This window comes from Echiichthys vipera (assembly GCF_963691815.1).
Source record: "Echiichthys vipera genome assembly, chromosome: 13".
NCBI lineage: Eukaryota > Metazoa > Chordata > Actinopteri > Perciformes > Trachinidae > Echiichthys > Echiichthys vipera.
This window is the reverse complement of record NC_139838.1, coordinates 15,466,402-15,480,118: the sequence shown is the minus strand read 5'-3', so window position 1 is coordinate 15,480,118 and position 13,717 is coordinate 15,466,402. Positions and strand designations below refer to the sequence as shown.

The 13,717-nt window shown below is 43.5% G+C and overlaps 1 protein-coding gene across 1 annotated transcript in view; it reads left to right on the top strand.

The window, feature by feature from the left end:
* Positions 1–1,272: 1,272 nt before the first annotated feature.
* gabbr2 (gamma-aminobutyric acid (GABA) B receptor, 2) overlaps positions 1,273–13,717 on the top strand; it is a gene marked incomplete at both ends in the record, with an annotated part of 169,837 nt that continues 157,392 nt past the window's right edge. Inside the window, one exon of the mRNA XM_083926115.1 lies at positions 1,273–1,587. Within this exon, the coding sequence (XP_083782241.1) occupies positions 1,273–1,587 (315 nt within the window). The remainder of the gene's footprint in view (positions 1,588–13,717) is intronic.

Below are 13,717 nucleotides of genomic sequence, written 5' to 3'. Positions count from 1 at the left end.
TCTATGTGCCCTGCGATAGACTGGCGTCCTGTCCAGGGTGTACCCCGTCTCACGCCCGATGTCAGCTGGGATCGGCTCCAGCCCCCCGCGACCCGATAGGGACAAGCGGTGGGAGATGAGTGAGTGAGTGAGTTCGGCAGGTACACGGCTACACAGCTACGAATCAAAGCTACGTATCAAAGCTGCCTGTGGGGAGCTATCCCACCGCCCCTTAGGGAATGCATTCATAATGAGTCACTGTTAATATAGCTCGAAGAAGTGTTTTTGATGCGATTGTTGTATGACGTGCAACATACCAAAGCGATGCACGTGTATACAGCTCTATATATTTTAAGTAGCCTGCTCCCCGCGTGTGTCTGAAACGTCTGCCTCCCATAACATAAAAGCCCAGTAAATCCCCCTTGGCTGTCAAGCCGCTGATGAGTCTGCCCTGCGTAAAGCTTATGCAGCCTTTCCACCAGGCTGTTGTATCCCCCCCCTCCTCTCCTCTCCTCTCCTCTCCTCTCCTCCTCCACATCCTCCCTCTTGCGCGCACAGTGAGCAGCAGCAGCAGCAGCAGCAACGGTTTCAGCGCTTCTGACGCACCGTCGGGGATGAGCATCCCAAACCCACCGGCTGTCAAGGCACTCTCGACATCTACCCCTCGGACCTCTGCGGTCAAGCTTCCAACATCAATTCCATTTGCTTTTAGTCTGTTTGCAGTATCGCTTCACTGTTTCGTAATTTGACAGATTCAGCACTGCGTTTGGCAGGGATGCCCACAATTGGCAGCTCTTGGCTTGGAATTTACTTCGGAGGTGATTTTGTATCTGCAACAACTGTCAACGAGAGTGATTGATTCCTGTCTTCACTTACTGGGTTCCTCTAATTTTGGGGGCGTCCTTCAGGGCATTCTTGTGCATCTATGATAAGTGGTCCACATTAAAGGTGAAAAGGGGGTTTGAGTTAGTGGGCTGTTTTGACAGGAGATCGTTTGGATGACGGACACCGTGAGGCAGTAGCTCTCCATCTGCAACGCGAATCTTTGCGCCCTTGGAATATTCTTACAGAGGCAATGTTACAGAGTAGAAATATTTTTCTCAGTTTGCAATCATAGTCCATACGACGAGTTTCACCCACTGCAGGGGCTGCTGCGGCTTTCGCGTCTGCTCTGTTTCGAAATACGATTTTACTTGACGGGCGGGCGTCTGAGCATCCCGGGCGAGCCCGAATTTGCGATGCCCAAACAGTGAGGGTACGACCGGATCTCATTTGGTCACCCTGCACGGTAGCATGGCTCCAGCTCGGAGGGACTGCAGCGGCTGGGAGATGTTCCTCGCGACGGGATGCCTGCTCCTCTCTCTTTTGCTATTTCACCCTTCCCTGGCTAAGGTGTGTAACGACCGCACTAAACATGGACAGGACAACAGCTGGTTCGCCAGGGACGGGGAAAACTTGCCCATCATGGTTCTCATGCCCATGAACGAGTCGGCCCTGATGAGTGGCATCAGCCAGGGAATCGAGCCAGCGGTCCAACTGGCCATCCAGCACATACGAGAGTCCAGGAAGTATTCGTTCTCACTCATCACCAAAATCTATGACACCGAGGTAAACATACAGACTAAATACTTTCACAAAGCCGCTGCTGGTTGGCTCAGGCTTGTTTAAAAACAGTTTTATATGTTTGTGTGTGTGTGTGGCGTGCGCGCGCGTTAATGTGCACGTGTGTGTGGCGCGCGCATTACCCCGCAGCGCTCCACTCATTGCGCGTCCAAGGGGAAACGCTGGTCTGTTATGTTTTGTATATGTGCGGCCTCGTTGTCGGTGAGCGTGTTTTCATTGCGCAAAAGTCAACTGCTACTATTTTTCTCCACAAAATGACAACATGATGTTAATGTCTGTTTCCCATCCTCGTACATCTCGCTGCTGTCGCCTGTCGTTGATATTGCATTTTATGTGTAACCCGGCATCATAAGGCACTGCATCGACCGGGCACTCCAAAGCCACACTCTCGTGGTCTCTTTATGTTAGACGTTTTAATGGTTACCGCAATCCCAGGATGAAACGCAATGACAAGGCTGTCTGATCGTCCCCGTCGCCTAATTGGATTTGAGTTAAAACGCTGCATTGGGTCTTTCTGTTATCGTCACTTTCTAAGATGTGTTTGTGATTCGAGGTGGCCTTCGCGCTATAAATATTTCAAGTCACGAATCAGTGTATCTTTTGACGAAAGGCCTGGTTCTCGTCGTGCCTGAAGATGGCGGTAATTGGATGTACGATTTCTTCACACTTGTAAGGAGCTGCATCTCACGCTCCAAATTAACATCTGTTTATTTGATAACAATAACATCAATGATATACCACAGTTCTTGAAGTCCTCTTGAAGTTAAGTCATTCAATCTGAAAGATTTGGCATTGTAGGTGTGTTGTCCACAGTTTGTTTACACTTGAATGATTTGAAACCCAGTACAGTAATGGCCCTCTTTAGAGATATGTCATGTTAAGGACAAAATGCAATTGAGGCGTTCAAAGCTGCTGTATCATACTGTTGTCATACCAACATGTCAGGATGTTATAGTTTGACAGATTTTATAGTTTGTTTAACAACTCAACAATGCCGCCATACCAGAGATCGGCGGTTCGATCCTCAGCTTCCCCGGTCCGCATGTCAAAGTGTCCTTGGGCAAGACACTGAACCCCGAATTGCTCCACGTGCTGTGCATGGGTGTGTGAATGTGGTGTGAATGGTTACATTAGATGGTATGTAGATGTCCACCGCCATCTATGAATGTCAGTGTGAATGGGTGAATGTGACAAGTAGTGGGAAAGTGCCTTCAGTAGTCGTAGGACTAGAAAGGCGCTATATAAGTACAAGTCCATATAAGTACAAGTCTATATATATATATATATATATATATATATATATATATATATATATATATATCTTAGCACTTATTCAGTGTACATGCACAGGTGTGTCCATGCGAAAGAGCACACAAATCTCAGTTGAGAGAGGTAAGCCCTCACAGGCGGCATGCGCTCAGACCATGGGATTAATATGCTCTTATGAGGGTTATGATTTTTCTCCTTCTATTCCCCGGGAGAGAAAGATGAGCTGGAAGCATGAGGTCAGTGGGCCAGCCTGGCATCCCCTGGCTGAGAACGTCTGATAGTGATGCCAGCTTTCTAATACTGACAATCAATGGGAACTCATGAGTGTTATTTGATGACTTTGTGGTCAAAGGCTAAAGTCTATTAAACTGTGGGACTGACTTTCCCCTGGTATTTGTTTTGTACACAGGCTGACTGAAAATCCGAGCTCTGATCATGATTTTGGAAATGTATAGTCCACACTTTTCCTTTTTCATTACTTAGATCTTATCGCCTTGTATTTGCTACTGTACTAAATGATTTGTGTTGTTGTGAACAGTGGTAGCTATTAGCTCTGGCTTTAATAACTCTAAGAAAAAGCACCCTGCCAACAACTCGGAGTATATTTACAAGCTCTGGCACAGCCTGGCATGGTTAAAGTCAACAAGGGACCACAGAGAGCACTGTGAAGTGCAAATGGCAATATATTACTGCAAAATAATATTATTATTATATATTTATAGAGAGTAATAAAGAGCCAGAGACTTTAGCAGGAGAAACATAATTTCAATAACATCTCAAGATATTAGAAATTGTTATTGTTTGTTCATATCAAGTGAAGCAGTCTGAAGTGTTCTGTGCGTCTTAACACTCAAAAGCATTTATAGGTGGATAAGACCGTTGCCCAGGACAGAGTTATTGCTGTAGTGTTGACTATATTGCTTTTGGAGCCTCTGACATTTTTATAGGAGCAATAATTTGAAGTTAGGGACAGCTGTGCTATTAACAATTTATCATACATGTGTTCATTATACGTTTACTGACACATAATCTTTTACAAACAGTACACGTGAATAAAAGTCCTGAACACATGCGCACAGCTTCCCCACATACCACATGCTCATGTCAGAAAACAATACATGCATCAGTGGGTTTGTTGCAGCTAGCTGCAGGCCAAGTGTGTGTCTGTATGGTGTTTGTACATGCATGTGTGTGTATGTGTGGACACTGGGATTTAGCCTGGCAGATGTAAGTAATCAGTCCCTGAGCAGAGGCTCTTTATCCCTTTATCCCCTGTCGGTGGAGCGATGGGTACACTGAACAGGCCCAGTCCATCCCCTGGTGGTGTGAAGCTAGGTGTTGGTGCTGATGATGGGAATGTGGAGGCACCAAGGGGGCTGTCCAATACTAAAAGGCCTTAGAGCTGAGGCTGTGCTGCTAGAATGAGGTAGTAAGTTGCCGGAGGACTGGAGAAGCAGTTTCTAGGAGAAGAGCAGATGTCCTAATGTGGAATGCCTGGAGATTCAATTTAATGTGGGCTGGTGTGAAACCAGTTTGCTCAGGCCAAAGCTATACTCCTAAGACGTTTCAACAACATAAGCATGTAGCAGGCTGAGGCAACTGCTGACAAGAATACATCTTTGCTTTAAACCTTGAGCATTGCAGGTAGAAAAGAAGTAGGATGGATTATATCAACTGGGAGGCTTAGTGCTGGAGCAGGAGTTGGTCCTCCAGCGCAGCTCGAGATGAGTGAGTGTGGGTTTTAGTGTAACCGAGGACTGATACTGTAACTGTGCAGGCTTAGAGGATCAAAGCTTTGGAGAGGACAGGAAGGACTGGAAGAGGATGGAGCGGAGACTTTGGGCAGTAAAGGCGTGCTAGGCTAAGCTACGCTAGTTCACCGGCTTAGGATGTGTGGCAGGCCCTTGATAGGAGCCACTCAGAGAAAGATGACTTTTTAGCAGAATAGTTAACAAGGTACTTTTGAATAGTGGTAGTTTTCAATTCATTACTATGTTGTCTCTGGCTATGGAAAAAAAAACATATGAGACAATAGATACAAATGGTAATCCACCAAATCAGTGAAATCAATATCAATGAACTCCATTCAAATGTATTAGTTGTGTGTATTATTAGTGTAGCACTGAAATAGTTAGACTCTGGTGATTTCCGGTTTAGGATATTGAGAAAGAATTAAAGTGATACAGACCTGCCGTGTCAGAGATGTCCTGGAGGAATCAGAGATTTATATAACTTCACAAATTAGGTGTGTGCCTTCTTCAAAAATTCGAGTTTGAACAAATGACAACCAACATGTCATTTTTTCAGTGTTACAGACAGTTTTGTTGAAGTAAGATCATTTTCCTTCATTGAAATGGTAGTTGGTGTTTTCAATGTAAAATCACAGCACCACCATCCAAACATGTTTTGTTGTCGAATTATGTGGAATGGGAAACTTTGTATGTGATGACAAAAAGGTGAAAAGTCTCATCTAAGGCAACAGGAAATGGGATATTATCAACTACTGGGATCATCTTTGGCTGTGATCACTTTAAATCTTGAATAATATGATTCATGTAGTGTACATGCTATGTTGTTATCATGTTTCCTGTGTTCTAGCAGTCAGAGAAGAGTGAACACATGTATTTTAAAAGGCAAATCAATACAACCACAACCGATCTTGTTCTTGTACAGTGCACCATGTACAATATGCAGATATTTATAGTTTATGACTGTCCATCCATGCAGAACTATGGGCCTCCTGAGACTGTTGGCAGTGACCTATGTTCAGAGATACTGCACACAGAGCTCCCAGGCTTCTCCTGCTCTCTTCTGAGAACTAGATGCAACATGTCATGTTTGTGCACATGTTGGCAAGCCTAAAACCACTGTAAAGTACACTCATTCACAGGAGGAAGAGCACCCACTCCCCAAGTGTGTATAAGGTGCGGTGTCATTTTGTCAAAAGAAGTTATGTTTTCAGTGAAAAAGGCTTTACCATAATGGAGGTCATGATGCTTCTAAACATAGGTCCTAAGTCGAAGTGAGCTGTTTCAACGTTGGGGAGAATTTGCTTTAGCTTTAAGTGTCGTTTGTTTATATTTCATGACATTTATGTATTCATTCAGCAAGAGCATCCCAGAGTGCCTTTTACTGATGTTACTGATTCACACACAGTAACTCATCTTTGTGCTTTTGTGTAAAAACCATCTGACATGGTTCCAAATGAAGAACAGCGCATTTGGACATTGTGTATGTCAGGGTCTTATATTGTATGCCACATATTATCTAAATATCTGACATCCATTCAGCGCTGAGGCGGTGACCCAGGAGGGGTCAACAAAGATTGCCTGTCACTACTCCTAGGAGAGGGTGAATATTCAGGGATAGTACGGAAAGCACATCCTGTGACAGCCTGGGTACTTTCTAGGCATACAGAAAGTGCTGAGTGTGGCTGTATCCACTGACCCGACACAGATAGTGGGGATCAATGTGCAGCAGCTCTTCTCATAGAATGAACAGGATCTCAGGGGAGAATCAGAGAGAGAGAGGCAAGAGAGAAAGACGTGTATAGGGCTATGAGATGGAGATCCCGAAATAGGATTATATCATCTTCCATGCAGGAAGAGGAAATGGTCAGCCTCTTAATTCTTATTGGATCATAATGTAATGCCATTTGCGTTGTTTCTCTGAGGCTGTATAGTTTAATGGCCTTGTAAAAAAAAGCAATTACTGTATGCAATGAAGTATGCACTTTTAGATCAGTTAAAGGCTCCCACGATCTTTTGTTGTCAATGATATTTTACAGGTTCATGAGAGTATTGTTTTTATAATAATTTTGATTCTTATGTTCTTTAACACCCTGCTTCATGCAAAATAAGAGACAGATGGGTCCCAGATTAATAAAGTTACTAAATTTGAGCTCTAATGGCTGACCTTTGTCTGAGTCAGGCCGCCAGTGGCCCAGAGGGCTCAAGCATAGATGGCCATAAACGTGAAGGAGTCTCTGAATGAGTCTCTAATGTGCCCTGTAGCTGTCTTTATAACAGATACAATGACACACAAGCACCCCCATATTATGGCACATACATTAATGGCGGTATTTACATTACTTGTACACATACTGCATGTTTATGCACTAACACTACTGCACACACAGAGCTGTCTCCTCCCTTAACAGCCACACACACACACACACACACACACACACACACACACACACACACACACACACACACACACACACACACACACACACACACACACACACACACACACACACACACACACACACACACACACACACACACACACACACACAAATATGGTCATGGCTGTTTTCAGTTGGTACCCCTGCAGCACTGCCTGAGGTCAGGACAATTGGTCAGTTGAGCAGTTCGACACAAAGGGTTGTTCAGTTCCACTAAAAATCACAGCAGCATCATTAGATTGCTTTATACAACATCAGTACTCCATCCATCCCCTCACTTAGGGAGTAGTCATAGAAACCCTGCCTTACTCATTTGAAACCTGTGTAACATGCCAAAAAATCTTTGTATTTGTACCATTCATTTTTATTAGTATTTTCTCATCTCATTCTTTCTTTCTTGTGAACTATGACCTTTGGATTCATGACTGTGATTTGCTCAATTTGATTTGATCAAGGAATTTAAAAAACACAGAAGGTTATTCAGGGGAACTTGTAAATCGAAGATCCAAAGTTTGTATCAAATTGAAGATGCTATTTTCTTTTTTTTTCAAGAAAAAAGAGACACTGTAGTGCTTCCAGGCTACATTTATTCAGTTATTCATTTGCTAGTGTTGGATATTTAAACTCAATAGCCCTGACCTCTTAACCACACTCTTTCATGTGTATCCTAAGGGTTTGTCCTAAAGTTAAATTAGAGAAATAAGTCAAGTTTGGCTGCTCCTTTTCTCTGGTACATTACTTCACACTAACCATAGGCCAACAACGTCTCACTAATGTGTTTATAACACATTGCTATATTTGCTATATTGGTATTCCGAGCACTAAAATTCAAAAGTGACTTCAAGTGTGACAAAAACAATAGCCGTGTGGCTTTCCCCACCTATCACCTTTGAAATGTGCCTGGAGTCGACTACAGTATGTTTGACTGAATCGCTTGTTTATGAAAGTATGTTGCTAATTTGATAGAGCAAGAGAGAGGTTTTGGCATTATCTCATGTCTGCGCAGTCACCCCGCGGGGCCTGATGTGCTGACCAAGTCAAGGGCTAATAGCATGAGAGAGGCACCAGCTGAATTCAATTTCAAAAGCACCTTAGGCAAGTCCCGTTGGTTGCTTGCAGAGCAGTCAAAATGTGTGTTTGTGCATGAGTGCTGCTGGAGGTTGGAAAAAAGGATAGGAAATAGTCTGTACCTGGATGTGTGGGCAGAGTTGCTGAATATCGCAGTGGTTGGGGTAATGTGATTTTTCAAGAAGGGCCCAATCACCCCACTGATGTTAAGAAAATCAGGCAATTGCACTGCTACCAAATTTAACACAGCAGAATGCATAGGCTAAGGGTGTCACTTTCATTATTGCTCATCTTTTCCTGCTATCTGCCTGTCTATGTGGTTTTTCTGCCTTGGTAAATCTGCCTGAGCGCAACTCTCTGGTAGCTAATTGAACTATATAATAGACAGTCAAGTGCCCTATTGTCAGCCTGGACTAATTCATGCAGCAGTCTGTGGGCTGTACTCAGGTCAGCACCATCACTTGGAAACTAGCAGAAAGGAGTATACATTGGTGTCAGTAAGAGTGTAATCTCCCCCTCTGAAGACAGATGAAATACTACTAATAGTATGCCACTAATACTCAAATGCATTATATCATTGTGCCTCACCTGAAACATTTAACACAGTGTCTAAAACTCAGCATTGTTTACCCTGAATTCATTGCAATTTAATTCCAATCAGGCGAAACACTCCTGTAGTGAAAGCTTTAATGAACTCAGTTTGTGATAATCAATTAGGTTTCAAATGAATTTGTCATTGTCAAATTTTAATCTTTTTTTCTTTGTGCCGTCCTATTGTGTTTTCCCAGCAGATGCTATGATGAGACATCTGTTGGCATGCCCCCCTCCTCATCTTTTTCTTTCTTACCGTCATTGAGATGCACAATGACTCCAAAGGGTGGCGAACCAGGCATCTGGCTGCCATTAACATTAAACAAATAGTTACTATCTGATTCACATGGCTCTAGTGAGGTGCTCTGAGCGAGGGGGGACACCCACTGGGAAATCACCCAAAGAAAGAGAGACAGGGGGACGTGTAGAGCCGAGAGATGCATTGTGTGGCAGATAAACTGAAAACAGTGAAAATGAAACTAGCAATAGATGAGAGCTGGGAGGAAAATCTTCAATCTTTATTCAGTGCTGCTGAAAATACTGACAAGATGGCTGCCATGTTGAATATAACACAAAGTCAGTCTGTCTGGCTGCTACTGCTGGTGCATCTATAAAGCTGCCATCGATCCCCAGCCAGGCCATTTGCACAGACAATTAACACAGTAAATGTTTTTCCATTACTATAGCTTGCTATAGCTACTGAAAAATCACTCTTTCTAACTCCCACATGTGGTGTGAGAATAAGAACTCAGTGTTTCTGTTTTGGTCATTAAATGGTTTGAGAAATATATTCATCATGCTGTAGTCTGTTTACTGAAGTCAGTTTTTCTGCAGACCAGATCCTGGAGGATATGTGTTTGTGTGCTTATGGTTACCAATACCAAGGGACGTGCCCTGCTGTTGCACGTCTGGAGAATTTCCATCACTAAAAGGCTGCGTGAGCGTGAGTGAGAGACACAGGTGGAGCGGAGAAAAAGGTTGAACGTGTGAGAGGGGTTTCCAGTTTTTAATACTGCTCCCCCTCTAATGTTGTATGACCTCTCACTTTTGATCGAAGCAGTGCACCTACACCAGATGACTATTATACAGCCACTGATATATACCTGAATTCAGGGGTGCCCAATCCTGCTCCTGCAGAGCTACTGCCCTGCATGTTTTAGGTTTCTCCCCGCTCTAACACACCTGAGTGTAATGATGTGCTCGTTATCAAGCAGCTGAAGCTTGTCACAGGTTTGAAAATCCTTAGAGTCAGGTGTGTTGGAGCAGGGAGAAACCTAAAACATGCAGGGCAGTGGCTCTCCAGGAGCAGGATTGGACACCCCTGCCTTAATCCTTAAAATTCTACCTTTCCAACTCACTCCAACACTGCCGACTCCTTTCACTGCTCATCACTCCCCCCCCCCCCCCCCCCCCCCCCACACACACACACACACACACACACACACACAAGCACTACATTTACCTCCCTCTCCCGTGAGTGGACAGAAATGAAAGGATTATCATGGAAAGGGTGTGCCGTTGTCATTAGAGATTGGACAAGTACTCTGAGCATGCTCCTGTCTGTCGCACTAAAGGGGGCCCAGCACAGAGCAATAACCAGAGAGAGTCTGTCCTTGTAAGTAATTACATTAAAGCTCATGTAATTCTTGGCCAAAAAACAGCAGCCAACCATCGTCTGCTTCTTGGAAAAGGATGCATGCGTGTGCACACATAGGCCCATATATGGAAGGAGTATGTATGCTTGCTTACAACGAGAAAGTGACTTTATGCTGTTGTTCACCCATTGTGTTTGTCTGTGCTTTTTGCGTAGCTTTTGGCAATGCAATGCTACATGTGTGTATCCTCTTCCCGCGGGTCAACGGCACTTAACACTTGCCCCCAGAGGGCAGGTTGGTTGTCATGGTCACAGCTGAGATGTGTTGGAGACTCAGCAAGGTGCCACCGAAGAATAAATGGCTTTTCTTTCTTTGTCAATATCTTTCTCACCATGACATGCATCTACATGTGCACACACTTTTTTTTTAGCAACCTGAGACAGACAGACAGACACACACACACACACACACACACGCACACGCACACGCACACGCACACGCACACACACACACACACACACACAGACACACACACAGACACACACACACACACGCACACGCACACGCACACGCACACGCGCACACACACACACACACACACACACACACACACACACACACACACACACAAACACACACACAGACACACACACACACACACACACACCCGAACACATGTAAAGAAACATGGTCATTGTTACTGGTCAACAGAAGGCACTAGGGTGGAGTGTAGCCCTTCAAATCAATAGTTCTTTTTTTGTCAAATTAAACAAGAATTCAATTATTTAATCTACTTGAGACTTGATGGCTTTCTCTATTACACTAATTTTAGAATATAACTAACATATTTTCAGTTAATACAAAATCCTTTTCTTTGCTTAAATTGTGTTTATAATGTAGCTTATTTAGACACCTACTTACACATGCCACAATTGGTTGACTCTAACAAATTACATTCACGCACAAAATGATTCCTTCCTTTTAGGCATACGATAACATCCTGATATTCCCGACACATATGAAGGAGTAATTGTCATGCGTCAACAGCCTCACCAGAGCCACTTTCCGGAAAGGTGAAACGTTCCAGCATGTCACGCAGCAGTGCATCCTGTAATGGCCACTTTCCCACTGTTAAAAAGCAATTAACGAATGCCAATATACTATCAGACAATAAACTGAAAACTGAACTGTATGTAATATATTGAAGGGATGAGTTTAGAAAACATATATCTGTAGAAGAATTTTAGACTTTTGCATCAGATCCAGTATTTTTACGTAGTATTCTTTTATGTTAACATTTTATTATCTCATACAAATGGGCATGATCTGTACACTGTGGACAATGGAAGCACTTCCACATTCACAGTCTCTACCTTTTTTGTTTTACACACAGGTTTGCTTTTTGGGATATCAGAACATGTTCCCTAGCGTGAGAGCTGAAGGAGCGATTAAACCGTTTCAATCACACCAATAAAGACCTTCGTGGAGCACCTGTCTGAAGCACAGTCTTCACAGTTATTATTTTACAGAAATAGATTTAATACATTAAAGCTTCCTTGAGCAATATTTCATGCCTTTGTGCTCATCCAGCTGCAAGGAAACAAACTGTCAGTTTGGGTTTTACTTTTTCTCTTCCGTTGTGTGCCATTTAGATTTTGCGGTCGTCAAACATTGTAATCTTATGTGTATTTTCCAGTATTTTCCTGCTTAAGCTCACTGCACAATGGCTGCACATACAAGGATAGTCTGAACGTGTAACTACTGTGATTTGTTGCTGGTAGTAGGCCCCAGCATGCGTCAGTGTGGCATGCTGTAGCTCTCTGTTTCAGGAGTCTCTGATACACATCAGACCTTTGTCCATTTGCCGCCCGCTCATAGTGGCTACCACTTCCCCATCCGTGATTGCAGGGGCCTGTTAGTGGAAAGCAGTTGGTGAGCCCATTGTGTGCCAAGAGCGATAACAACAGACAGTAGAAACACAGATGTAACACACACACATTCCCTACCACACTCCCTGAGGGCCCATGCCGTAGCAGTGGTATACACATCTGTCATGCCCATTCGAAAGCAGGCAATCATGCCACATGCGATCAGAAAAAGGCTGCACAATGATGATAAGAGATCCTTTGCAACCAAGCTCTATGTGAGTGTGTGTAAAAAAAACGAGGGTTGCATTTTGTTTTGAGCAGTCCCAACTCCCATTGGCAACCAGACCCTAAGCCACAACCTCCACACACACACACACACACACACACACACACACACACACACACACACACACACACACACACACACACACACACACACACACACACACACACACACACACACACAAAACCGTATATTCACACACTCTCACGCAAACCATCACACACAGAAGTAGCTAGACTGTAAATGTTGCTGCATTATATGTCGTAGTGAAGTAATTTCTCTTTGGTTAGTACAAATCTAAACAAATCATGTTATAGCTATAGGACTTGTGGTTGTAAGCGAAGTAAGTGGAGTGTGCGCCAGACTGCAGCTGATAGATGGCGTGGTGCTCTGACTGGAGGGACCTGCAACTGCCTGTCTGACTAATGAACTGTTACTATAGGCAAGAGCCTTTTATTGCCTTCTTTATAGGAAGAAGAGGGTGCACTTATGACTTAGCCTGCAGTCTCCTTTTACTAATCCATTTCTTGCTATGCACACTTATATGAGCACATACATACACAGGTCATACACAGGGCCTGGTTTTCCCTGAAGGACTGTTATCTCTCATAGTTATTCACAATACGGATACGGAGCTGGTTGGTCAACAAACCAGAGGAAACTGATCTGATGACAAGCAAGAAAATGCTGGAGCAGACTTGTTTGCTAATGGTGTGTTCAAAACTAACATTGTAGGTATAATTCCCATGAGATGCAGGTCCTTATAAATCATATTATTTACACTGACGGCAGGCCTATTGTGGTTACCAGGATGTGTGTGGTTAGGTGTGAAGAGGCAGAAGCATGCTTACAAGAATGGTAAAAAATCATTTCAAGCTGAAAGCTAATAGATGGATCATGCCAAATGCTTATATGTACTTTTGATCAAATCTGAATGACTTAGCTTAAGAAAAAACAACCAGTAAAGCTGTCCAGTTTTTTGGCATTTAAACAGAATAGACACAGGCAAATCATATTTGAACACTAATCCAGCGATGGAAATCCACTTCGTCTGTGCTCTCTATCTCTTCTGTCTACTGTGTTTCACCACCACTTTTTTGGTGGCATTGCAGAGCAATCGTCACTGCTTCAGTCGGAAACCACTGGTGATATTCTGTTTGCAGCGTGTGAACATTGCAGAATGCTGCAGAATATGCAATCAGAGATAAATAACAATCTCAAAACACAACAGGTTTTGCTCAATGCACAATTA